Genomic DNA, 24842 nt, shown 5'->3' with positions numbered 1-24842 from the left:
TACTCTTCAACCGTGAGTGATGGAATCTAAAACAAAAATCCAGAACATCACATTGTATGATTTTTAAGTAATTAATTTACATTTTATTGCATGACACAAGTATTTGATCACCTACCAACCAGTAAGAATTCCGGCTCTCACAGACCTGTTAGTTTTTCTTTAAGAAGCCCTCCTGTTCTCCACTCATTACCTGTATTAACTGCACCTGTTTGAACTTGTTACCTGTATAAAAGAGACCTGTCCACACACTCAATCAAACAGACTCCAACCTCTCCACAATGGCCAAGACCAGAGAGCTGTGTAAGGACATCAGGGATAAAATTGTAGAACTGCACAAGGCTGGGATGGGCTACAGGACAATAGGCAAGAAGCTTGGTGAGAAGGCAACAACTGTTGGTCGCAATTATTAGAAAATGGAAGAAGTCCAAGATGACGGTCAATCTCCCTCGGTCTGGGGCTCCATGCGAGATCTCACCTCGTGGGGCATCAATGATCATGAGGAAAGTGAGGGATCAGCCCAGAACAACACGGCAGGACCTGGTCAATGACCTGAAGAGAGCTGGGACCACAGTCTCAAAAGAAAACCATTAGTAACACACTACGCCGTCATGGATTCAAATCCTGCAGCGCACGCAAGGTCCCCCTGCTCAAGCCAGCGCATGTCCTGGCCCATCTGAAGTTTGCCAATGACCATCTGGATGATCCAGAGGAGGAATGGGAGAAGGTCATGTGGTCTGATGAGACCAAAATAGAGCTTTTTGGTTTAAACTCCACTCGCCGTGTTTGGAGGAAGAACAAGGATGAGTACAACCCCAAGAACACCATCCCAACCGTGAAGCATGGAGGTGGACACATCATTCTTTGGGGATGCTTTTCTGCAAAGAGGACAGGACGACTGCACCGTATTGAGGGGAGGATGGAGTGGGCCATGTATTGCAAGATCTTGGCCAACAACCTCCTTCCCTCAGTAAGAGCATTGAAGATGGGTCGTGGCTGGGTCTTCCAGCATGACAACCACCCGAAACACACAGCCAGGGCAATTAAGGAGTGGCTCCGTAAGAAGCATCTCAAGGTCCTGGAGTGGCCTAGCCAGTCTCCAGACCTGAACACAATAGAAAATCTTTGGAGGGAGCTGAAAGTCCGTATTGCCCAGCGACAGCCCCGAAACCTGAAGGATCTAGAGAAGATCTGTATGGAGGAGTGGGGCAAAATCTGTTTTTCTGATGTATCAAATACTTATGTCATGCAATAAAATGTTAATTAATTACTTAAAAATCATACAATGTGATTTTCTGGATTTTTGTTTTAGGTTCCATCTCTCACAGTTGAAGATGATGATAAAAATGACAGACTTCTACATGCTTTGTAAGTGGGAGAACCTGCAAAATCGGGAGTGTATCAAATACTTGTTCTCCCCACTGTAAATACACACATGAATAAAATTAATTCTATATATACACACACATTTCCAGGGTCAAAAGGACATAGAAAACCAACTCAATGAAGGAAAGAAAAAAGCTGACTGCAAGTTCATTATGCTTTTGACTATTATAAAATCAAACATGATTAAAAATATTCCTTTCAATCTCCAAAAGATCTTGATGAATTCATGAAGTGTCTCAAAATCTGTCAACTCAGGGCCTCAGATCTTGTGATGTACTCAGATTGTGGAAAATGTATGTTGTTCAGTTGTACGTATCTGCCAGTTCTGTTCTCAGCACAAAACACACTGCATGTATTCACCTGTACACCTATGAGGGGATGCTTTCTTTTCATATGTACTTTAAGACACTTGAATGTCTGCAGGGGGGTCTGGTCTCCCTCTGAGATCCTTTACTCTGCTGTTGGTTGATCATGAAATATTGAAGGAAACCCAGCTTCAAGGGGTTTCAGCACTACTGCAGCCTCAAAGCCTCAGGAAGCTGCTGAGTCTGAATCAAAACACAAGAAAGTTCAGAAGCTTAGGACCCACAGCACCAGGGATCAATATGTGGCAAGGTTTGCAAACAGACATGAGAAATAACAGATGCACATCTTTTAAAAAAAGAGAACCTACCCTATGAATGTATAGTTGTTACTGAGTTTATTTCTACTGTTTTCAAATTCTGGCTCTGTTCATATGCTACAAAGACATATGGCGTAACATATGCTTTGTACTTCCTTCGTAGTCTGTTTGCCAGCCCGTAGAGTCCTATTGTGAACTTGGAAATGTTGAGTAGCCCAAAGTTTTAGGATAGAAATGTATAGTACGGGTCCCCAGCACACAGATATGCTAACTTGCATATGTTGGGCAATTTGCACAATTAGCATAACTTGCATTCATTAGCATAACTTGTATTCATTAGCATAATAGACAAAAGTTAAAAATGGCTTGACCAATTTTGACAATTTCAGAGTGGTTTTGGAGGTTGTTCTGACATTTTCAGGAGCAGAAATGGCAGTTTTGACCACAGTGGCCATATTTGTACTATTGGTGATCTCAAAACTGCCATTTTTGTTGCTAAAAGTCTCAAAAATGTATTCAACATCCTCAATATACCTTAAAAACCACACACAAATGGCCCAACATATGCAAGTTAGCATCCAGCAGTTGTGCTGGGGACCCCCACGATACATTTCTATCATAAAACTTTGTGGTACTCAACATTTCCGGGGTTCACACTGCTGGCCAGGAGACTATTTCCCCGGATGTGAAACTACAGTTGATTTACAGTATTTAAATATGTAGATCGGCTTTCTGCACAAAAACCAAACTGTTTAGGAGAATACTTTGTCCCATTATGCCTCTTCACTCCAGAATAAGTTTAAATCCATCTCTAACATGTTGCAACTTTAGTTTAGAGAATCAGCGGGTGTGTACGTTTGTGTGCTTCATCTGCGCAAAGATGAGAGCAACTTGACCTCTTTGATACGGAATCGTTGTGGTGCTCCCACAGCGAGGAGATGCGTGACTCAGCGCCTTCTTCTCTGCCTCCTGTCCCTGGTGCAGGCTGTGTGTGTGTGCGTGTGTGTGAGCATTTGTGTGTGTGCATGATCTGAAGAGAGGCAGGCTCTGTTTCTCTGCAGGGATTTGGCCTAGGGCTCCATGTGTCTAGTGAAGATGAACACAACACGCCTTTGATTTGCCTCGTCCTCTCCACTATACACACTGCTGCAGACCTCTCTGTGTCTCTATCTTGTTGTGTCTCCGTACAGATGATGAGCTTTGCAAGCCTTTGATTGCTCAGATCTATTGTGCTTTTCGACCTTGAGTCTGCCTCATCTCTTTATTGCTGTAGAAGCATCCATCCATCAAAGCTCCATCATTTCTCGTCATCACCTCTTTTGAGACAGACACAGTAAGCCTGAACACACATTATATACATATCTGACAAGCAGCATTGCCATCCTGGGGGGTTAAATATGATGTGTAATTTGAGTGAGATGACCCATGTCATCTGACCTGGCTTTATGAACCACAGTATGGTGAACAGGCTTTTCTGTTTAGAACAGGACTGTCCTATACATTTACTGACACCTCCTATTTAATCCACTTCCCTGGCTCCTTCATGTTTAGTTTAGTATTATAGTATTTTTTTCACCTACAATGGCCTCAATTTGTTGGTCTCTATCAAACAATAAATTACATAAGAAACAGAATTACTATCGTTTCTGGATATCATTTCAAATGTATTCAGATATAGTTTTGAATCGCTAAAGAAACAAACGCTGTAATGAGCAATGCAATAATGGTTTATAAAGTACGCTGACATCAAAGTCATATTTTTTTGCCCTCCTCTTCAGTTACTGATAAATGTATGGAGAAGCTAAATCTAGCAGACTGCTAACTAAACCACACACATACCTAAATGTGTTTTTTAAGAAGTGTTTTTAACTGGGCAAATATACTTTATGTGTGCTGCAATTATGAGGCAGTTGTGTTTTAATTCTGTTCATGTGCTTTTAGCTCTGCTTATGTGCTCGTTTAATCCATCAACCTGCCATGGACCGCAGATGAAAATGAGTCTCTATGACTAACCTGGTACATTTTACATGATTGCCTCCAGTGCTCACGTTAATTATTGTGTGCTATCCCTTCTAAAATAAATAAATACAAATACAATACCACTTAAACTCCCAATGAATTATTTGAATATATTCTTTACTATCTCTTCCATATGCAGTGCTACAGCTATACTGTTGATAATATAGAAGCTGTGGGCGACTCACAGATGGCCCCCCTGTAAATTGTTGGAAAGCCCTTTGTGTGTGTGTGTGTGTGTGTGTGTGTGTGTGTGTGTGTGTGAGAAGGATTGTGCAGGTCAGTAATTGGTGTCAAGCCTTATAGGTCTGTTTGAGTGTGAATGAATAATTTATAGCAGCAGCAAAGTCACTCTCTTTCCTTCTCTGACTGTTTCCGTAATGATGAGAGGAAGTCCCTATGGAGCGACCTGCTGCTGGGCGGGCGGGTAGCCAACAACACAGGGTAAGAGCTTAGTATAAACACACACACTGTCGACAGCCTTGCCTAATCGGGCATTCACATTCAAGTCTTCTGCCGTTCAATTCCCGGAAACTCCTAGAGAGGGGGAATGGCCTACCTCGTTTCCTTGTGACGTCATTGTGTAATCGTCATGGGAAACGGGAAGGGAAGCTGTATAGAGATGACCATAGAGGAGGGGTTAGGAGGGCAAGTGTGTGTGTGAGGAAAGGGGTGGATCATTTCCTGTGCTCCCACCTCCTCTCCTGTGGGTTGAACATTGGTACAGTTTGCTCCAGTCAATAAAGCTGTGTCACTAATATATTTACAATTGGGATTTACACCAACACCATTCTCCCTGGATGATTGACCTTTGACCTTTTGAGTGGACGCATTTGTCCGATGACACTTTTTTTTTGCAGAGGGACTTCAGTACGTTTTTGGGATTCTCTGCAGATCTGGTGCAGCGCTGCGTTGTGTTGAATTTCCCGGCTGTGTTTCAGCAGACCTGGCTGTGGTCCAGATCATTTGTCTTCATTAGGGCTGCGAGCTCGCTTCGCTGCAGGTTTTCATCTGTGTTGTCAGGAAGCCAACCGTGAAGGATGCGACTGATTCGGCATATGTATGTTGCTGAGTGTGTGTCTGTGTAAGAGTATTTTTGTCATGGATGTGTGTGGTTTAAGTTTAAACTTTTAGTGTCCCTTATGGGTACTTTAGCTTCAAGCAGCCTGCACAGGGCAATATGTTCCTGAGACATATAGAAACATGATGTCTCACATAGCATGAGAAGTAAAAGTGTGAAATATATTAGGTGTCAACAAATATTTTTCTTTAATTGAATTTACTTTAAACTATATTTGAGTCGTGTCCTTTGCACTTAAAGCACATAAAGTCCTATGTTGTTACATTATTTAATCAGTATAGCACTGTAATGTAATGTTTCTGAATATTTGACACTGTTTCATTACATATAATCAATACACCGGTACTGGCTGAAAAGTCATCTTTAGAATTTTACAAATGTTCCTTTTTTTCTTACCGGGAAATTCATTGCACAGTTTTTTTTCCTTACTTTTACTTTATTGCCTTTTATTAATATCAGCTTTTTGAAGATGTGCTTTACCAAGAATATGGTTTGAATTAATGTGTGTTTTAAGTATGTTTACTACTGTCATTCTTCTGTTTATGCCATCAATGTTTTGTCAAGTTTTCCCTCTGGCTTTGGAAATGATATTAATAGTTTTGAACAAAATATTTCAAGAATATTTCCAAATGTCACAGTCGCGTTAAAACACTCAGTGGCTTAAAGTCTTTGTTCTTATTCCTCCCACGCAGCGTGATTACAAACATCTGTTCTTTGTTGGAGGCTCCTGAGTGTTTCTGATTGAAGGAGGCTTGTCAGATTACGTTTCTCTCCTCACTGCTGATCTAAGATGAGGTTCTTACTGTACCGGCGCCCTCCCCTCACTAGTTTCCATGTGTTGCATCATATCTGTCATATCCTCATATTAGAAGGTGGCCGATACGGGCTGGCATATGGAGAGGGAAGTGGGGAGGTTTCCACACACTCCTCCTGCTGCTTGTGTTACAGTGTGACCTCATGCTGTTTTTGGGCAAGAGAATGTGGTTTTTATTTTTAAATCTCATGTGTTACTGCCAGAGAGAAACAGGCATTTTATCAAATCTAAATATTGTTTTTCTTGCAACCTTTAAATACTTTTTAATAATGCCTCCTAACACACTTGTGTTTCTGTGTTTTTGTCTGTGGAATAATAACACACACTCTGCTCCTCTCAGACGGAGAATGGCAGTGCCCTCCATGAGGCGGCTCTCTTTGGGAAGATGGATGTAGTCCGCCTTCTGCTTGACTCAGGTGGGTCTATAAATATATCCTGGAGAAACACAATCTGAGTGTGTTCCCCTTGTTTTTCCCTTTTTATTCTAACCTGGGGCTAGATGCTCCACATGTCCTTATTCCTCAAGATAGTGGATTGAATTTGCCCTCAGGTTGACTCCAGACATCTGTCTCCTCATTCTCACTGTTATAACTCCTGGACTTCCAGCTTTATTGTTGTTGGAAGGATTCGTCGTATCAGTAGAAGGTGCTGAAACTTATCCCTTACACCTGGAAATCATTTGCAGTGCTGTTTTTTTCACTGAAATAACAAATCAAACTGTATATAGCTATGACTGCACGTAAAACATACAGGTCATTAAATATATATATACACAAATAGTAGGAATAATTCCATTACCCTTCTTATGTTCAGAGCAGATTGAATGTCATTGAATGACACTGTAGGCTTTTTGAAATCAACACCCCCCCCCCCCCCACCCACTTTCCTTGAGCACTTCCTGTTTCCCGCAGGACTTCTTGTGGATAGCCATGTTCTTTTGGCCTCATGTTATTAACATCCTGGATCAACACAGGGCTGGGCTGGCCCATTTACTGAACTTCAGCTCTTCAAACACTGTGTGAATGTGTGGGTGGGGGATGTACGGATGCTGGATGAGCAGCCAGCCTCTCATTGTCAATCACAGCTGAGGGTCTTGAATATTAAGTCAGCACACCAAATTGATCTTTTACATTGTTTTAGATTCATTTCAGAATTTTCACTCTTATGCACTTTATATATAAGTGGTCATTTCTACACTTGGAAACAACAGTTTGTCAGGCATTCAACAAACATCTTACCACCTTAAAAATCATTCAGTAATTTTGTTTTTAAATGTACAATAAATGCAAAAGCAATAAAAGAAAGGTGCATGTTATACCACGAGAAAAGCAGCTAAATGTATACAAAGTGAGCAATCTGGAGCATAGCATCGGGCCTCAATGTCTCAGTTTGTATTCATTTCTCTTTAATGGTGCCCAGCAGAGGGACCTAATGTCATATATTTTTCATGTTGAATTGGACCCATGAGCACAGAAAGGGATAGTAATAGTCAAGTAAATTAGGATTTGTAGTGGACCCTGCATCCTTGAGTTTCCTGTGTGTGTTTCCTGTGTGTGTTGGTCTCATGTTTCTTATTGAATGCAAGTGTTTGTCATTTCTGTGATTTAGCACAGTATACACCCTTGACCAGGGAAAACGTTGTCTAAAACCTAATGTGTTTCTTGTAGAGTGTCTTATTTGACAAATTCATTGGTGTTCTGGTTTTATCTTTGCCCTACTGTTAGTGTATACATGCTTATGTCCTTTTTCTGTGTGTTTGTGTGTCAGACATCGACACCAGTCTGACAGACTGCAAGGGGAGAACGGCTCTCGAGATCCTGAGAGATCATCCTGCACCCAAATCCCAGCAGATCACTGCTCTTATCCAAGGTAACGCACACACGCCCGCACGCCCGCACGCACGCCCGCACGCCCGCACGCACGCACGCACGCACGCCCGCACGCACGCACGCACGCACGCACGCACGCACGCACGCACGCACACACAACCTAATCTAGATGAATACCGCTTAAAGATTTGGGTTACTTCAGGAGCAATAAATGGAATACTCGCTCACAATAAATGTACTTTATCGCTGAAAAAAATAGACAATATACTATCCATCAAATACAATACAGCTTTTACATCAATCTCAGGATTATCTTATTGTGTTAATATTACACTTTACCATTAAATCATCCAAAATGTGGACCGAGTACTTATACTGATTATATGGGCTGCAATATCTTTATAGATATTTTGAGGATGCTTCAGCAGATCTGTTCCTCACTTTGTCAGCAGGTCAGTCCACAACATTTGCCAACCTATCTGCGGCCAGAGTATTCACCTCTATGAGGCTAAAAATGGGCATGGACGTCAAGTGTATGTAAGGATGCATATGTGTGAATAGAAACATAAACCTATGTCTCATTATTCAACTAGAATAAACCAGTATTCAAAACAGCACCTGATGCAGCCAGCCAGTCTCCTTCAGCCAAAGAGAAACACGTTGTTTGATTTCTTTCTTCAGTCTTCCTCATCCTGGTCTTCCACCTGCCATTAAAGAGCCATTTTTTCCCTCATGTTTACTGCAGTATGTGTTTTGTGTGTGACCAGTGATTGTTGGTGTGAGTTCACTCCGCAGTCCCCAGAGACCCATAGATCCTCCAGATTGCAACTTCTGAAGACAGTGTTGTCCTGAGGAGATTACGCGGCGCAGTGTGAACGCTGTAATCTGCGGCCTGGAGGCGTACACGCTCTGTGCTTGTGTAATCTGCGGCTGCACACAGCGACAGATGATTTATAGAGAGGGAGATAATGGCAGACAGTAATGGAGGGATAGAGGGATGAGGAGAATGTGTCACAGCCTAAATTAACTGTGTCCTAACTTGGACTCATTATGAAAAGGAGAACATGGAAATCCCAGGAATGTTACAAACTGGCTACAGCTAGAAAATAACTTCAGAAAATACACTTAAAGCTACTGACATTTTGGATTCCAGCTGTATATTTCTCCATCTGATACATACAAAATAATATACATTCAAGCTCATTATTTTGGAATAAACTTATCTTTTTGGTTCAGTCTTATGGATCTCATCAACCTTGTTTTTACTGTAGAAGCAGGAAGGATTTGATCAAATTCATCAGGTGGCAAGAAACACAACTTCAAATAGATGCTGATGTTGCTCCATGTCTGCTGGATACGCAAATTGACAATTTTTTGCTAAGCACAACAACATAACAGCTCGTTCTTTTGCCCCCACGTGACCCCATAAAATCAGTAACAGCTACTTTAAACTCAGAAAAATAGTCCACACTCACAGTATTACAGTATATTAATCAAGTGATGCTTGTTCCTGCTCGTCATCGATGCTACGTTATGAATGCACCATATTTTTATCGTCTTTTTTGTGAGTCTCAATAAAGCTTGCCTTCACAGGATGTGTTTGTACTGACTGACCGCAGTTGCGATAGTGTGGTTGTACAGGTTATGGCTGCTATCTAACTTATATTTTACTTAAATGTATCCATTATTCTTTGTCTTCTGCTGCTGAAATCCCAAACAGTGCAAATAAAATACTTGTTGTGAGTGTGAATACTATTGTATGTCCAGAACCACACTTTTTCTTGACATAAATACACCACCCTGCAATTGTAGATATTGCTCAAGAATAGCAAATCTAATAAACGGAGAGATTTGGACTTCAGCATAAATAGGAGCCTGATTGTGTTTGTGAGAGGGGGGGGGAAATAGAGAGGGAGAAGGACACAGCTGTGACTCGGTGAAAAGATCAGCTGCGTGCCATTTCCTGTTGGAGAGGAAATGGCGAAGGACACACACTCACACAGACCCACAGAAAGAGAAAAAAAGACCTCTCATTTACTCAATTGTACCAGCTGAGATGCTTTCTGGTTGCCACAGGCATCTTGTTATAAGAAAAATGTAATTTGGTTTACAGCGCCTCCTTTTCAAATTCATTACCCGTTCACTTCTTACTGTGTAGCAGCAAACTGGTATTATACCTTCATATACTTACAGTGCACTATTAGAATCATGAGTATGGTAATAAAACTGTCAGAGCATTATAATCCTGTATGTAAATGTGTCTGTCCATCATAAATATTGTGATTAACGTCATTTTAAAAGTAATATAAATAAACCCCTTTTCTGTCTGTAATAGGATTCCTCATTAGCATATCACTGTGTGTGTGTGTGTGTGTGTGTGTGTGTGTGTGTGTGTGTGTGTGTGTGTGTGTGTGTGTGTGTGTTTTCGACTGCTAATGCTCACTTAGGGAAGTTTATTATCCAACTTATATTCTCCCCCCTCACCTGAGTGATTACCATCCCTCCCTTCCCTTATTTTTTCCCACATATTTTCTTCCCTTTTGCATTTATGAACAGCAAAGTGCTCTATTAGCTGGAGCTGTGAAGTGGATTTGCGGTGCGGGGAAAAGTGAGAATTGAATGCGGCACAAGCTGTTTACCATGCTGATGCTCGTGCTATTATATTGATCCAGGAAAATGTCTCTGAAACGCTTCTCCTCCCCCAAGCATCTGCACCATCCTACACGACCACATTTCCCTCAAAAGTCGATTTTACTTTGTCCTCTTTCTTCATGTTTTTCTGCTTCTTCCCCATTTCTTCTCTTTTATTGTCTGACCATCCATCCTCCTACTCTCTTGTCTCCTTTTCTCTGTAGAATACATGATGGACGAGATGGAGAGGAGGAGCATTGTGGAGGAGCCAGTCCGCAAGTGTCCAGTCCCTGCACCTCGAACCTCCGTCCCCTCACCCTCTGCGTCCCCCTCCCTCAGACACAAGAGTGAGTAAACACACATAGACAAACTTGGGATCATGTACAAACAAAGATTAGGTTCTGCGATTCAAGATGCTTTAAAGGACACTTTTCTGCTGTTTGTATCCTTTTTCATGGTAGAAAACAAGATTTCCTTTGTATGATAATAAGTTATACTGGAAACAAATACATTATGCAGAAGCTTCAGGATATGTTTTGAAATATGCTTCAACATCTTATTATTGAATTATTAATGCTGATTATTATGTGTGAGTAAAGGAAATACACTGAAGGCCAACTGTGCAGCCCAGAGAAAGAACTTTGATCAAATATATATTTTAAGTGGATTGTTGTGCCTTTTATTTGTTGTTGTAAAAGACATGAAATATAAGTTATTTATTTGGGAACATGAACCAACAGTATAGTATAAATCCAGCCATGAAGAGCAGCTCCTGCAGTGGAGATGGACAGTTACTACCACTCTGCCCTGACATGCATGTTCCCTGTCAGGTGCTGCCCCCTATGGTTTAACTGTGGCATTGCAACAACCCCCTGTTTGTTTTAGAAACCATCTGTATGTCTAGATATAATAAAAGGATGAGTTCAATAATATATTCTACCCCATGTGTGCTTAGCAGTCTGAGTTGGTGTTTGAGTCACTAGTAAAACTGATTTTCTGCAACCTTTTTTCTGAGGAAACATTGGCTGTTTCTCATACTCCCCTTCCTCCTCTCCCCAGATGATGCTGTGACAAGTGAGCTGTCCAAGCTACTCCACGAGATCAAAAAGTGCCGGGACAGAGACTACTCCTTCGAGGAGCTCTGCCACACCATCTCCTCTCACTCCATGGACAGCTTTGGCAGCGGGCGGCTCTCTGACGAGGAGCGGCCCGACCGACCCAACGGCACTCTGACACGAGTCAAGGTAGGGCGTTCAGTTAAGACAGGGGACTGGTGCGTTTACAATTGAAATCAAGCCTTTTAGAGGAATGAACCATGGTTGATAATTAGCCCTGGTATGTATAAGCCTGTCTTCAAGAGCTTCTTGTGAACTTTGCAGTAATAAGTCAAAACTTGAAACATGAAATGACAACAAATAGGATCCAGCATAAGATCCACTATATCAGGGGCTGTTATATTGAGTTTGTTTATTTAATCTGACAAATTGAACTCATTTATTTAGAGCTTGAATCCAAAGGGCTTTTTCTTCCATTGACCCATTCACACACACACTCTCACACTGATGGCAGTAATCTACAATGCACATAATAATTATGAGTAATACATTTCGTGACATTTTCCTTTTTTTTTTTTTACCATTTACTGTCTACACAATTGATTATTAAAATATACTGTATAATAATTAATGTTAAAAAAACAGCTGTAGTTAAATCTCTGTGATATTTGTGTATTCTAGAAAAAGTTACAATATTTTTAGTGATAATACTTCGAACTGAATTAAAAAAAAACAAATTTTCGAGAAGAGATGGTGCAAATATAGTAAATGTGGCAATTTAAATATATGCATCACACTACACGCATTAATCTTTGGTTATAACAACAGTGCCATGTCTACTGTAGCTGCTGTGTTTATTCTTGCATCTGACACTATAGAAAGAAAAAAACAGACCCCCTGCTGTGTGAAGCACGTCAAAGCTAGCCTACCTCTGTATTTCCCCTGTGAATCTTTATCCCTTCTGTATATATGTTTTTGTATTAGACATTTTATTACACCACAAATGGTGATAGCAGAACTATATGTGTTTATGGGAATGTTTTCTGCTGAAATAAATGCCTGCACTTTGTGTACTTTGACAACAGAGGGCAGTATGAGATAGACTGAAGCCACTGAGCCCTCCCCTCCAATTGAGTATGCACTTGTTGTTGCAGAAACACAACAGCTTCTGTTTGTTGAATTACTTTGGATGTGTAATTACTATTTGTGCTCAGACAGCCGTTCACAGCCTGCAGACATTGTTTATTGACCTTGGTCTTCTCATTTGGAGCTTTTTTATACTGAAATACTGCGAATAGAATCTACTTCACCTGCTTACTCCCTTTTCACACGCTCTATGAAGTGACACTGTTTGGACTTTATCAGTTAGAATTCCAGTTTGCTGATGAAATATCTTGAGTTTCTTCAGTGTAAGCTGGTCAGAGAATCACAGCTGCAGTTTATTTCCAACAGCCAGTGCAGCGAGACGGAGAGAGCTTTTCCAATTCCACAGCACATGAAGTCAGACGCAGCGCAGCACTCAGAGGTCATCTATCACTCTGACCCCCCACCTGAGCCCTTAGACTACTCACAAACACACACACACACACACACACACACACACACACACACACACACACACACACACACACACACACACACACACACACACACACACACCCACAGAGAAACATCCAACGAAATTCAATTGTCTGTGCCTCTTTCTCGCTTATCACGGCCCGTCTGTTTTCATTTCTCTTTCTATTCATCTTCTTTTCCTTACCTACAGATAGCAAATCTCAGTGAAGGAATATTTTGATCAATAGCTCATCATGTTCTCCATTTCTGTAAAAGGCTCAATACGAACGCAAGCCGAAGACTGTTTACGTACAGTGCAGCAGGCGTTTAGACCTGCGGCTCACACACACGCATGTAAGGTGTATATACACACCTCCGCTCACTTAGGCTGTAATTATCTTGATCATGTGTCCCTCTCTCTCGCTCTCGCTCTCTCTCTCTTGCTATAAGTACCAATTTGTATTCTATCACTGACATTCACTGTGTGTGTGTGTGTGTGTGTGTGTGTGTGTGTGTGTGTGTGTGTGTGTGTGTGTGTGTGTGTGTGTGTGTGTGTGTGTGTGTGTGAGAGTTTATGTGCCCCTAGGCTACTGTATGTGTGTGGCTGGAACCATTAGTATGTGATTCGTTGTGCCTGCAACCATGAATAAAACATGCAAAAACCCAAGACATACACACACACACACACACACACACACACACACACACACACACACACACACACACACACACACACACACACACACACACACACACACACACACACACACACAGGATAATGTAATTTTGATCACTCATGCAGTCCTCAGTAATGAAAAATAAATCAGTGTCTTTTCATTGATGCTGATATCAGATTTAGCTGTAGGAAAGTGTGTGTGTGTGTGTGTGTGTGTGTGTGTGTGTGTGTGTGTGTGTGTGTGTGTGTGTGTGTGTGTGTGTGTGTGTGTGTGTGTGTGTGTGTGTGTGTGTGTGTGTGTGTGTGTGTGTGTGTGTGTGTGTGTGTGTGTGTGTGTGTATATGAACAGTGCTTTACATTTTACATCAATCAATATTCCAGTGTTGCAGAGGGCTTTTTGCAATCTGGAGCGATTGGTGACCTTTTGCTTTCAGCCTCATTTTCTGCCTCCATGTCCAATCTGTCTTCCCCTCCCTTTGTATCTGCTCTCACTTCCTAATTTAATCATTTTACACTTTTCCCCGTCTTTAATATGTCTTCCAACTTCCTCTCTTAATCTTTGATTTCTTTGCCCTCCTGATTTTACCTGATAAAAAGTTATTTTTCTTCCCTTATCATCAAACCTCCATCCTTCCCTCTCTTTCCTCAAGAGGTGGAAGTACTCATATACTGTACTCAAATAAAAATACCAGAGTGTAAGAATACTCTGTTACAAGTACGTACAAAATGTTACACTATTTGAGTAGATGTACTTGGTTACTTTACACCACTGCTGTCCTCTCCTGTCACCTCCCTGTAAAGCATTATAACAGACACTGCGGGGGTGTTTGTCTCTGATCTGTGTGAGCGTGTCCTCTGCTGCATCATATGGTTCACTGAGAGATCAGCTGGGCTGGGTCGGCCCTCTGACAGGTCATGCCACAGAGCTCATCCACACAGCTGCCTCCTGGGAGCCGCAGGCCCCGGGGAAGGACACTGTGTCTGAGATTAAGTTGTTCTGCTGTTCCAGCACCTTTCTGCTCTCTGGTTAACTCGTTGTGGCACCCAGAGCACTGATCAAAACTAACTTCTGCTTTATATGTGTCGCTTGTTTCTATAAATGTATTTAAAGCTATTATCTTAGGAAAAAGGAGATAAAAAAGAATAGTTAATCTCAATATGTAGCAGGCAATATCAATTCACCTACTAACTTTTTTTTCTCCGAATGTTCTGCACCTTGTTTTTTTTGGGGGAAAACCGAAACAGCCGAAAGACTCTAAAACGGTCTAAAGACATTTAGGAGAACAGGATTGTTACTGCTTCACATCACAGGTTTTCATTTGGTCAATTGTCAAGATAAAGATATTGAATATACCACCAGCAGCTTTAGAAGTTTGATTTCACCTTTATGTCATCTCTCTTCATTTCGTAGTCTCGCATATTCGCTCTCAGATAATTCAATAACAGATCAATATTCTTTGGCTTCTTCTGTCTTTTGACTTCCTTATTATTGGTCACTAGTTATTGGTAACATTTTTTTAAATGTGTGTTTGCAGAGACCGTCCCCGCCTCTCGCAATGGCTGTAGAAGAGGAAGAGACAGAAAAGAGTTGCGGCCCCGGTGGATTCTGGGAGGCCCTGACGCCCTGCAACGGCTGCCGCAACCTGGGCTTCTCGAGCCTGTCAGAGGTATACAGACACACAATCACACACACACACACACACACACACACACACACACACACACACACACACACACACACACACACACACACACACACACACACACACACATAGAGTACCTGTTTTAGCCTACTCGAACTGGATGACTCTCTCTTACATTACATAAATATTTTACTACTGGTCTGCATTATATGGATTTCACAGTGTGCACATACAGTTTACAACATGATCGTATCACTTCAACATGAGTCACGGTGCAGAATATTGCAGTATACACACACACACACACACACACACACACACACACACACACACACACACACACACACACACACACACACACACACACACACACTGTTTCACTCCGGTGAAATTACAGGCTAGTGATATAGCCATTGTTCTGGGTGAATACTTTTACTGGTTACCTTGGGAACGCAGCGAATGAGCCGTCACTGGAGAGGCTGAAGCTGCTCTCTCTTCAGTTTCTCCAGATTGTTCTGTCCATCTTTCATCTTCATTTTCTTGTCAGAACACTTCTTATCTCTTTAGAAGCTTTTACCTTTTTAAGACTTGGTTCATTAACTATAATAGGAACTAACATCTGATGCATGGGAACAAGTAAAAGGATAATCATCCCCTTGGGGTGAGAGGTGAATATTTCAGAAGCAGATAAATACACTATACAGAATAAATGGGAAAAAAAATTCATTTCATATTTGTTAGAGGATCAAAACTAGCATTGATTTTTCTGACAGGTCGAAAGGGTTTCATGTACACGCCATAAAGAGAGTCGATATCTGGCATCTGATCTCTGATATTTACAATTTATAGTCAGAGTGGCCCTGAGAAAAAGATAAAGAGCTGAATATATATACCTTTCAAACATATTTATGAGCTCAGAGCCCACAGCAGTAAGGTGTTCATGCAAACATTTTCACTTCTAATCTACTCCTTTTATGAGCCGGAAAAACAACGTGACACTGCAATATCTCCCAACCCTACTGATGTTTTTACACTCCTTACCCAGATTAAATATGTGTGTTATGTTTAGTCAATTAATCCACAAAGAAGGACAAATATGTAGGGCTGTTTCTGCACAGCAAGTGGACTGACCTCTTTGCTTATATGGCAAATCTGTCATTTTTTCACTCCAGATTTCATCATATACTGTTCTTGCACCTTGGATATATTTGCAGACACAGAAAATGGGGGAAGGTCTGACATGTAATACGTGTAATAATAGCATGATGAATGCACATTTACATATTGTGTGGAAAAGCAGACCTCGTCTAGATGTCCTTGGAGGACAATTGGATGATTTCCCTGTCTATCACCTAAACATGACAGCTCCACCATCATAAAAAAAAGGAGCCAGGCAGTTCAGGTGTTACTGAAAGATTATTATTGCCATACAGAACAAGATTAGTTTACCTTCTGTACATTGTGTGCATCCCTCATAACTTTTGAGTATTCCCTCTAATATATGTGACATCTATTAACATTTATTAGCAATACTTGGAAATCATCTTCCACCTGTTACATCCCAAAGTATCCCCTTTTTAAACCAGACCGCAGCAGACCTAAGCTAAATGCATTCTCCTCCACTTCCTAGAATACAATCTCCACGTTTTTTTCTTCCTCCCTTCCTTGATTCCTTCCTTCCCCCTAAGCCTCCGTGCTGGGCATATAAGTGTGGCTAAGTGTGTGAGGAGGAGATCGTTTAATGGTGCCATGCGTGCTGGCTCAAACAGCAGGACATCTGACATTATCAACACAAGCGACCCTCTGTCTCGTTTACTGGCAGCCTGCCTGCACGCCTGGCACACTGCCTGAAGGGGTTCGCACCTGCATCTGTGTGTGTGTGTGTGTGTGTGTGTGTGTGTGTGTGTGTGTGTGTGTGTGTGTGTGTGTGTGTGTGTGTGTGTGTGTGTGTGGGTGTGTGTGGGTGTGGGTGTGGGTGTGTGTGTGTCTGCATATTAAGCATGTCCATTTAATAACAGTATAAAGTTTAAAATAGTTTGGCATACACACAGATATATCGCCCTTGAGTTCCGTTATGTGTGTTTGTGTGTGTTTATGAATTTGGCATGGCTTCATTATGTTTGTGGGTTGGTTTCAGTATGTGTGTGTACCGGTATGTATTTTATGGGAGAAAAAGAGGAAAGGGACAGGGTGAGTGAGAGAAAGAAAGTTGTTATCACATAATTAAGTTAGCACCGTGCTAATTTGGCCTGTGTAATTATGGATAAACAGAGTTAACATAAAAAAGCAGCCTGTGTGAAACATTCTCACACTGCAGCCTTTCTTCCTATCATCCCCCGTCATATCTGTCAACCTCATTATTTTTAGCTTGTTGTCTGTCGCCCCTCTCTGTCCCATGTTTATCTCGCTTTCTCACTCATCTGTCTTTCCCTCTACATTTCAGCAGAAGCGTGTTAACCTCTGTATCGATTGTCAGACCACCACAGTGTTCTGGTTGTCCAGCTGTCACTCAAAGCTGTCAGTCAAAGAGCTTAACTTGTCTAACAGGTCACACAGAAAAAGCTCCCTGCACTGAAAAACTTTGAGTAAACTAAACTTTAGTTCAACTAATTCAGTGCCTGTTCAAAGCGTTGCTGTTTGGAGCGGGTCGATCGCTCTCTGTGGTATTGCTGCTTTCAGCTTTCTCAAGAACCGCTCATCCGAACAACTTCACACTCAACAGAACACTTCCTCGGGTCCTCAGCAACACACAGTGTGAAGCCGATTGGATTAGCTTTTAGAAATCAAGAAATCAAAGGACAGACACTCGGAGACAAACTTTTTTTTTTCTTCTTTCAATCAGCTGCAAGTGATGGCACCTGAATACATTTCTGCCAAACGTTTTTTTTTGTGTGAGACATTCAGGTATTATCTGAGTCCTTCACACTGGTTTTGTTAAACCAGGTAGGGACTGAATTGGAAAATACTTTCATTCTCGATGCAAACACGTTATAGTGGTACTAACTACACATTATTTCACCTAATTGCGGATTTAGTCAAGAATATTCAATACTTTTATACAAATACTAATCGCTTTTCTCCGTTTTTATGATGCAGTAAAATCGTAGCAAAAGCCTTTCAAAATGAGTTGAAGAGCTGAACAACATAAATATTTATGGCAGAAATATTTTGAATTAGTTTTAGCATAGTGTGTGTGATAGACTGACCGTAGTGTGTTTCTGATTGTGTATGGCATACAGTATGCACAAGCAGTCTTTATATGTCTGTTGGAAACTGATGAATCTGGCATGTCATTGCTGTGTGAGGGCATACGTGCCTGCATAAGGACACTCTTCTTGTTGTGATTTTTCATTGCCAGCCACATGTTTCCTCCCACCATCGCCATGCCAACAGGGACTGATGGCAGTGTGTGGAGGAGGTTCCCCTGCGATGTGAAAGAAGTTCAGACCTCACTTGAGGAAATGTTTAAAAGCGAAATAGAGAAAAGGGTGAGGGATAAAGAACGAGTGCATGGAAAACACTCAGATAGAGAGGAGGTTGGCAGGGTTGCCAGGCAACGCAGACATTCATAAGGAATAAGGCGTGGGATGTCCACCATTGACAAATCTCAGTCAGCACAGGGGTGTTGAATGCAAACACACGTCAGCGTTTTCACACTGCACCACCTTCTCCCTGCTTTTCTCCCCTTTCTCTTTCTCTCTCTCTCTCTCTCTCTCTCTCTCTCTCTCAGACTTCCCCATCCTCTTCCTCCAGTCTTCCCGTATTGAGTTAATGGCTGCTGACCTTTAATTTTCTCAGCTGGGGGGGTTTGAGGAGGTGAAGAGGGAAGGGCAGGTCTGGTTGAGATCAGAAACTGACGAGGACTCTTGAGGATGCTCAGGAACATGAAAGGCTGCTGTCTCTCTGAGAGCAGAGGTTATGTTGAGAGCTTCAGAAGCCTGAATGCACTCTGTGGGAGACGGGGTTTTCAATGTCATGTAAAGGATTTGGAATCGTACGTTTTTTTTAATTCAATCACGTCAAGAGTAATCCCGTCAAAATTACTGCCAGAACATGTTTAAAGCAGCTGTTTTATTAGCTCAGAAACAGTCCTTATGTCTTTGCATCTGAAGTGTGTTTATTGGGGTAAAAATGTGATTGTGTGTTTTTAATCTACTTTATTATGAATGGTTTGGTTTTATATGATATTATTCAGTGAATTAATAGTTTTACCAGCAAAAAACTAAACTTAAATGTTATAAATAAATATGAAAATCTGTTTATTTCTTTCACCTTCTCTATTTTTCTACCCCCTACTATTATCTCCTACTTCTCCCCCTCTCCGTGAGCTGCCCTCAGCGGGACGTGATGCTGCTTACACTTAGTTCTTGTTAATAGCTTTATGCCCTCCAGACTCTGCAGCTATAGACTGTCTTCCTGTCAAACTTAACCTTCAACACACACACACACACACACACACACACACACACACACACACACACACACACACACACACACACACACACACACACACACACACACACACACACACACACACACACACACACACACACCTCAATTTGCTGTCAAATACTTTTTACCCAAATAGATTGGCATGTACCCATATTCTGCCCTTGAGAGCTTGGAGATGTTCTTTCTGTGCAAGTTTTAAATGTGTGTTCGTTTGTGTGTGTGTGTGTGTGGGGGGGAGGGGGCTGACATCCTGCTGGAGTTCAGATATCTCGTTGTCCTTGAGGTAAACAGGAAGAGGGAGAACAGATTGGAGAAGGAGATGAAAGAGCTCCAATCAAGAAAGACCACTCGAACGAGTAAACTCCTATAATACCAACACATACCACAACAAACATGCAACTCATGTTAGAGTGCCCTTGAGCAAGGCTTTTAAATGCCTCAAACACTCTTCTGTTAGTATTTGTCATTTCGACTGATTGATTGCGGAGGATTTGAGATGTTATTTCATGTTGTAGTTACATGGTGCTTAGTGTTAGGTTTCATGTCTAATGCTCCACTTATTGTCATTTTTCTATTATCACATCCAGTCGTTATTTTTCCCTCTGGCTCAATTAAAAATGGTGATTCATGGTGTCTGTACAGATGATTCAAACATTCAAAGGCTTTACTGTCATATGCACAGTAGCTAAGAGTGTAATTATGGCAATGAAAATCTTAAACTCATCCAACAATGCAACATAAATAATTATAAGACATAAAACTATCAAACGGATAAAAAACAATGAAAATAGTTCAAGAAATACCAGAATATAAATAAAATAGTGCAGGACAATGTTGCAAGACCAAGTAAAGCAGGTGAAGTCAAACATTTGAACCACCCAAGAGCTGTTTGGACTGTTATTTTAATAATAATAATAATAATAACAACAATAATAATAACATAAGATATAATGTGATTATTTGCATAAACGTTGCCTACATTTTGTGGATTTTCCATGATTCAAATTGCAGTTACCCTTGTAAAAAACAAAGATGTGCTTAGGGAGCCTTAACACACCCTGGCAATATTTCACTCTCAAAACAAAGCCCCTCAGAAAGCAGGGCAGAACATCTGTCCTGCTGTGCTGCTGGCACTGAAGCAAGGCGTTTATTTTCTCAAGGATGCTGTGAATCTGAGGGGAGCCGTGAGCATCCTCTAAACCAATTCCCTGTATCATGATTGCTATATAAAAAGCATAATATCCATAAAAGTACAACATAGGAATTCATTTTAAGCACTCTGAGCCGCCACTAAATATACTTCCTGGTACACAAAGAACAAGGAAAATCTACTCCGAGTAGTCACAGATTGCCCCTTTATTGCAGCGTTTTGATTTAGTTTTATGGAAAGAACTAAAAAATCCACATAACTAAAATCTGTGTTGTATACATTCTGTCGTTTTAGTGTTTTTATTGACTTTGGATTTTCTGGCTGACTTGCAGCATACACAAAGGAACAGATGAGCGTTTTAATGCATGACATGAATACACAGTCATGCAAACCATATGGTCTAAGTTTACTTTACATAGAGTATATTGATGGAAAGTTATGAAAATGATCCTAAAATGTGCTCAAAAATCCCTATAAAGAAATGACTGATCAATTTATTTTGACATTGCTCTGTATAAGTTTCACAAGCTTTCGGCATCCAATCCAGTTTCTAACAGCAATCTTCCAGCAGCCGATAAAGCACTAGTAGCTTGGCCAGACTTCTTGCTGAAAACTTTACACTTTTTACATTTTAGTTCCGCATTGTTTTTTTCAGCCTATTGTGCGGTGGCTGACCGGTGCAAACGCGCCACAACGGCCCAAACCATTCCATGGAGAGAAACATAGAGACAAAAAAACCCATGCAAATGATTACCAACGGGATGAAAACATGTGCAGCATTTACTAAAAGTGCTGCAAATACACAACGCTGCAAATAAAAAAACGGAAACGTGGACACTCAAAAGTGATAGTGTTATTTGCATTGTTTATTTACTTGCAGCCTTTCATTTATGCAGCGCCTTTTGTGACTGCTTCATCATGGTGGTTAAGATGTTTCCTAATCTGCATGTCTTTTGGCTCATTTGTATTTTTTCAACTGCAGCACATTTCTCCTAATGGAAGTGTGTTGTGCGGGTTGTAGCACATTTGCAACCGTCAGCCACCGTTCTACTGGTCTGTATTTATTCATAGACCTTTATTTTTTGTTCAATATCAAACTGTTCACACTTCCACCTGAAACTTCCTCCAGAGTTGTCAGGCTTGCAGTTACACTCCGTAAAACTAGGTTCACACAGTGGTGGCTCTCTGTCAGCGGCCTTCAGGATTGGCTGGCAGCCGTGTCTGTGGGATTTAGCGTGGAGCCAGGGGAAACCACAGTTTTAGCTTCCCTCAGTGCGGCAGCCACCCGGGGGAATGTGAGGGGTGTTATTTTCTGAGGAGTGACTGTCGGCCTCCCGTGGGTGGCTCAGCTAGCTGATTTCTCCGGGATTAGTCAGCCGTGGAGGGAAATCCAATTCTGGGAGGCAATCCCACCTCTCTGTTGTGACCAACCTGCACCTCGCTCTGTGCTTCCACCCCCCCCCCCCCCCCCGCCGTCTCGTAAAGATCAACCACTGCTCTCTATATTTCTCTCCTATTTCATCCTTTCCACCACTGTATTCCTCCTCCTCGTTTTTTTCTATAGAGCTTTAAACTCTCCATTTCTGAATTGTGCTCGTCATCACACACTGCAAATAAAGATGGTAGAGGTCTGTTCCCTGTCTTAAATATGTGTCCTTGCTGGTGTGCCGTGTACCTGCCTAGTATTTTACTGCAGTATTGCAAATTTGTCAACATTTAGCTAAAAAAATGTAGTTTTCACGCTATAGGTTGCTCCTCTCACTGTCAGAAAGTAAGTGTGTTAAAGTTTAAGTCAAGAAATTAGCTATCTTTTGCCTCGATTCATTTTCTTGGATGCTGCAATCGTTCTTCGTTTTCCATCTCTGTGTTCTGGATAGTGTCTCTGGTCAGTGCTGTCCTCTCATGACTCACCTCTCTCTCCCCTCACTCAGGGCCTCAGAGGCTCCATTGTCCTCTGTGGCGCCCACCCCTCCCTTTTCTCTCTCTAATCAAATAGCTTCCATGAGGAAATGCCATCAAATTATAACCGCTATTCATATCTGATGGCCTATGACCTCAGTACGGCGTGAGGCAATGGCTGGTGGCGGCGGCGGCGGCAGTAAGGGTTAAACAGAGACGGACACTGAGCGAAGTTCCCACTGCCTTATTACACACATATAATCACACACCGTTATATAGAATATTCTGGTCACATGTGGTGGTTCCGTCTCTCACACACACACACACACACACACACACATACACACACACACACACACACACACACACACACACACACACACACACAGACCGAAAGGTTTAATCTGCAGTTGGGTGGGAGCTGCATACGACCTGCTAATTAGTGGCCGGAGGAGGCCTCTGTTTGTGTGCTCTCTTCCTGTTCAGCTCACACACAAGTTGCTCTGTGTCCTATCTCTGCACTGAAAGATAGAGAGGGAGGGTGGAGGGAGGGAAATGAATGAGGACCGAGTGTTTGTTTGTTGGAGGGACTGCTCGAATCGGACCGCTTGAATCCTTTTTCTCCAACTTTTGAGAAATCCGTCTGACCCCGCCAGGGCTGAGAGGAAAGCAGAGGTGAGAGAACATCCAGATTTCAGGTGGCTTAACCTGTTGTCACGCTGAGGGATTCATTTAAAATCCAGGTTTTCTCTTGCTCCAGGCTTCACTTTGGACTTGAGCGTGAGAGATTTCCTTTCAGTGAGTGTCCTCTTCAGGGTCGAGTAGTAGTTTTCCGCTTGCGAGAAAGATTTGACCCTGTTGGCTCATTTTGTTTGGCTGAATTGGATATTTTGCCATGTTGCCTGTACTTGACTTGGATCTTTTCTATGTTCGTGTGTGTGAGGAAATCCCTGCTCCAAACTCACTGCCCTCCCACTTTCTCTGCTTCCCTTCCTCTTGTTTCCCTCTTCCCGCTCTGTCTCTCGTACTCGTCTCCTTGGGATTCACTGACAAAAACTCCAAAGTAAGTTTTGAGTTGGATCGTGGCGTCTTTTGATCCACCTGTGTTTACCTCTCGCTCTGGCTCTTCCCTGGTCGATGGGTTTGGTTACGCCTGTCAGCTTTATCCTCACACTTTCACTTTCTGTTTGAGAATCCAGGAATAATGAGAGGTGATGTGAAGAAAAACAGTGAGAGGGAGAAATCGACTGAGCCCATGGTGGGAGAAAAGGAAATTAATTAACAGCACGGATGATTCCTCATTTCTTTGTCTTTCCAAAGATAATTCCAGGCACATTTCTTAATCAATTCCTGCTTTCTTCTTCTTCCCCTTCTGTCATTTTCATTTAACTCTCCCTGCAGACACTTCAGAGGAATCTCTTTCTCTGGCTCTATCTGTCTCGGAGCTTGTCTCATGTGCTTTCTCTTCTATTAATGATTCTACTCCACCTGTGGCATTTTAAAGCTTCCGTATATCATTGTTAATTCATGGTGACATCTTGGTAATTACTGTAAACAAATGAAACCATGGTTGAGAAGTTTTATAGCCTAAATATCTCCGCTGTCTTTCAAAAGAAATGTTGGGAAGTGTGTTATGTTTTCATATCAGGGTTGCTCATTTCCCATGAATCCCATCACTTCCTGTCTCTTCTAGTATCACCCTCTCCCAGCTTTCGTTCCATGAAGCAATATATTGTATTTCCTAGTAGTCACAGACACACTGTGGTTTGTTTAATCGTAACAAGGTTAAGGTTACTCAGGAAATCCAATTGACTGAGGATTCATGTTTACATGCAGCAGTCTCTAATCAGGTTCTTGAAATGACTGAGATCATATTTTGGAAGATTTGCTCTTTTTGTTTAACTCTTAGTGATGCAAAGCTGTTTAAATTGTTAGAAATTAGAACTGACATCCATTTCCAGAGCCAACTGTGTGATGCTTTCAGTTTCAGTCGGACTTTAGATGGAATCACTTTCAATACGTGGATGCTGTGTG

General features: G+C 41.7%; 1 protein-coding gene across 2 annotated transcripts in view; it reads left to right on the top strand.

The window, feature by feature from the left end:
- The window catches only part of anks1b (ankyrin repeat and sterile alpha motif domain containing 1B), a 198927-nt gene that overhangs the window by 78387 nt on the left and 95698 nt on the right, over positions 1 to 24842 (top strand). The window contains exons 1-6 of one of the 2 annotated variants that reach the window (XM_063905368.1): positions 5076 to 5081; positions 6257 to 6332; positions 7684 to 7785; positions 10601 to 10723; positions 11436 to 11620; positions 15200 to 15331. In XM_063905368.1, the coding sequence (XP_063761438.1) occupies positions 6302 to 6332; positions 7684 to 7785; positions 10601 to 10723; positions 11436 to 11620; positions 15200 to 15331 (573 nt within the window). In that variant the 5' untranslated portion in view covers positions 5076 to 5081; positions 6257 to 6301. Of the gene's footprint in view, positions 1 to 5075; positions 5082 to 6256; positions 6333 to 7683; positions 7786 to 10600; positions 10724 to 11435; positions 11621 to 15199; positions 15332 to 24842 lie in introns of those variants that run through there. The other variant, XM_063905367.1, reaches the window with a different exon arrangement.

This window comes from Eleginops maclovinus, chromosome 17, assembly GCF_036324505.1.
Source record: "Eleginops maclovinus isolate JMC-PN-2008 ecotype Puerto Natales chromosome 17, JC_Emac_rtc_rv5, whole genome shotgun sequence".
Lineage (NCBI taxonomy): Eukaryota > Metazoa > Chordata > Actinopteri > Perciformes > Eleginopidae > Eleginops > Eleginops maclovinus.
Note: the sequence above shows the minus strand (reverse complement) of the source record. Positions and strands in the feature narration are given on the sequence as shown.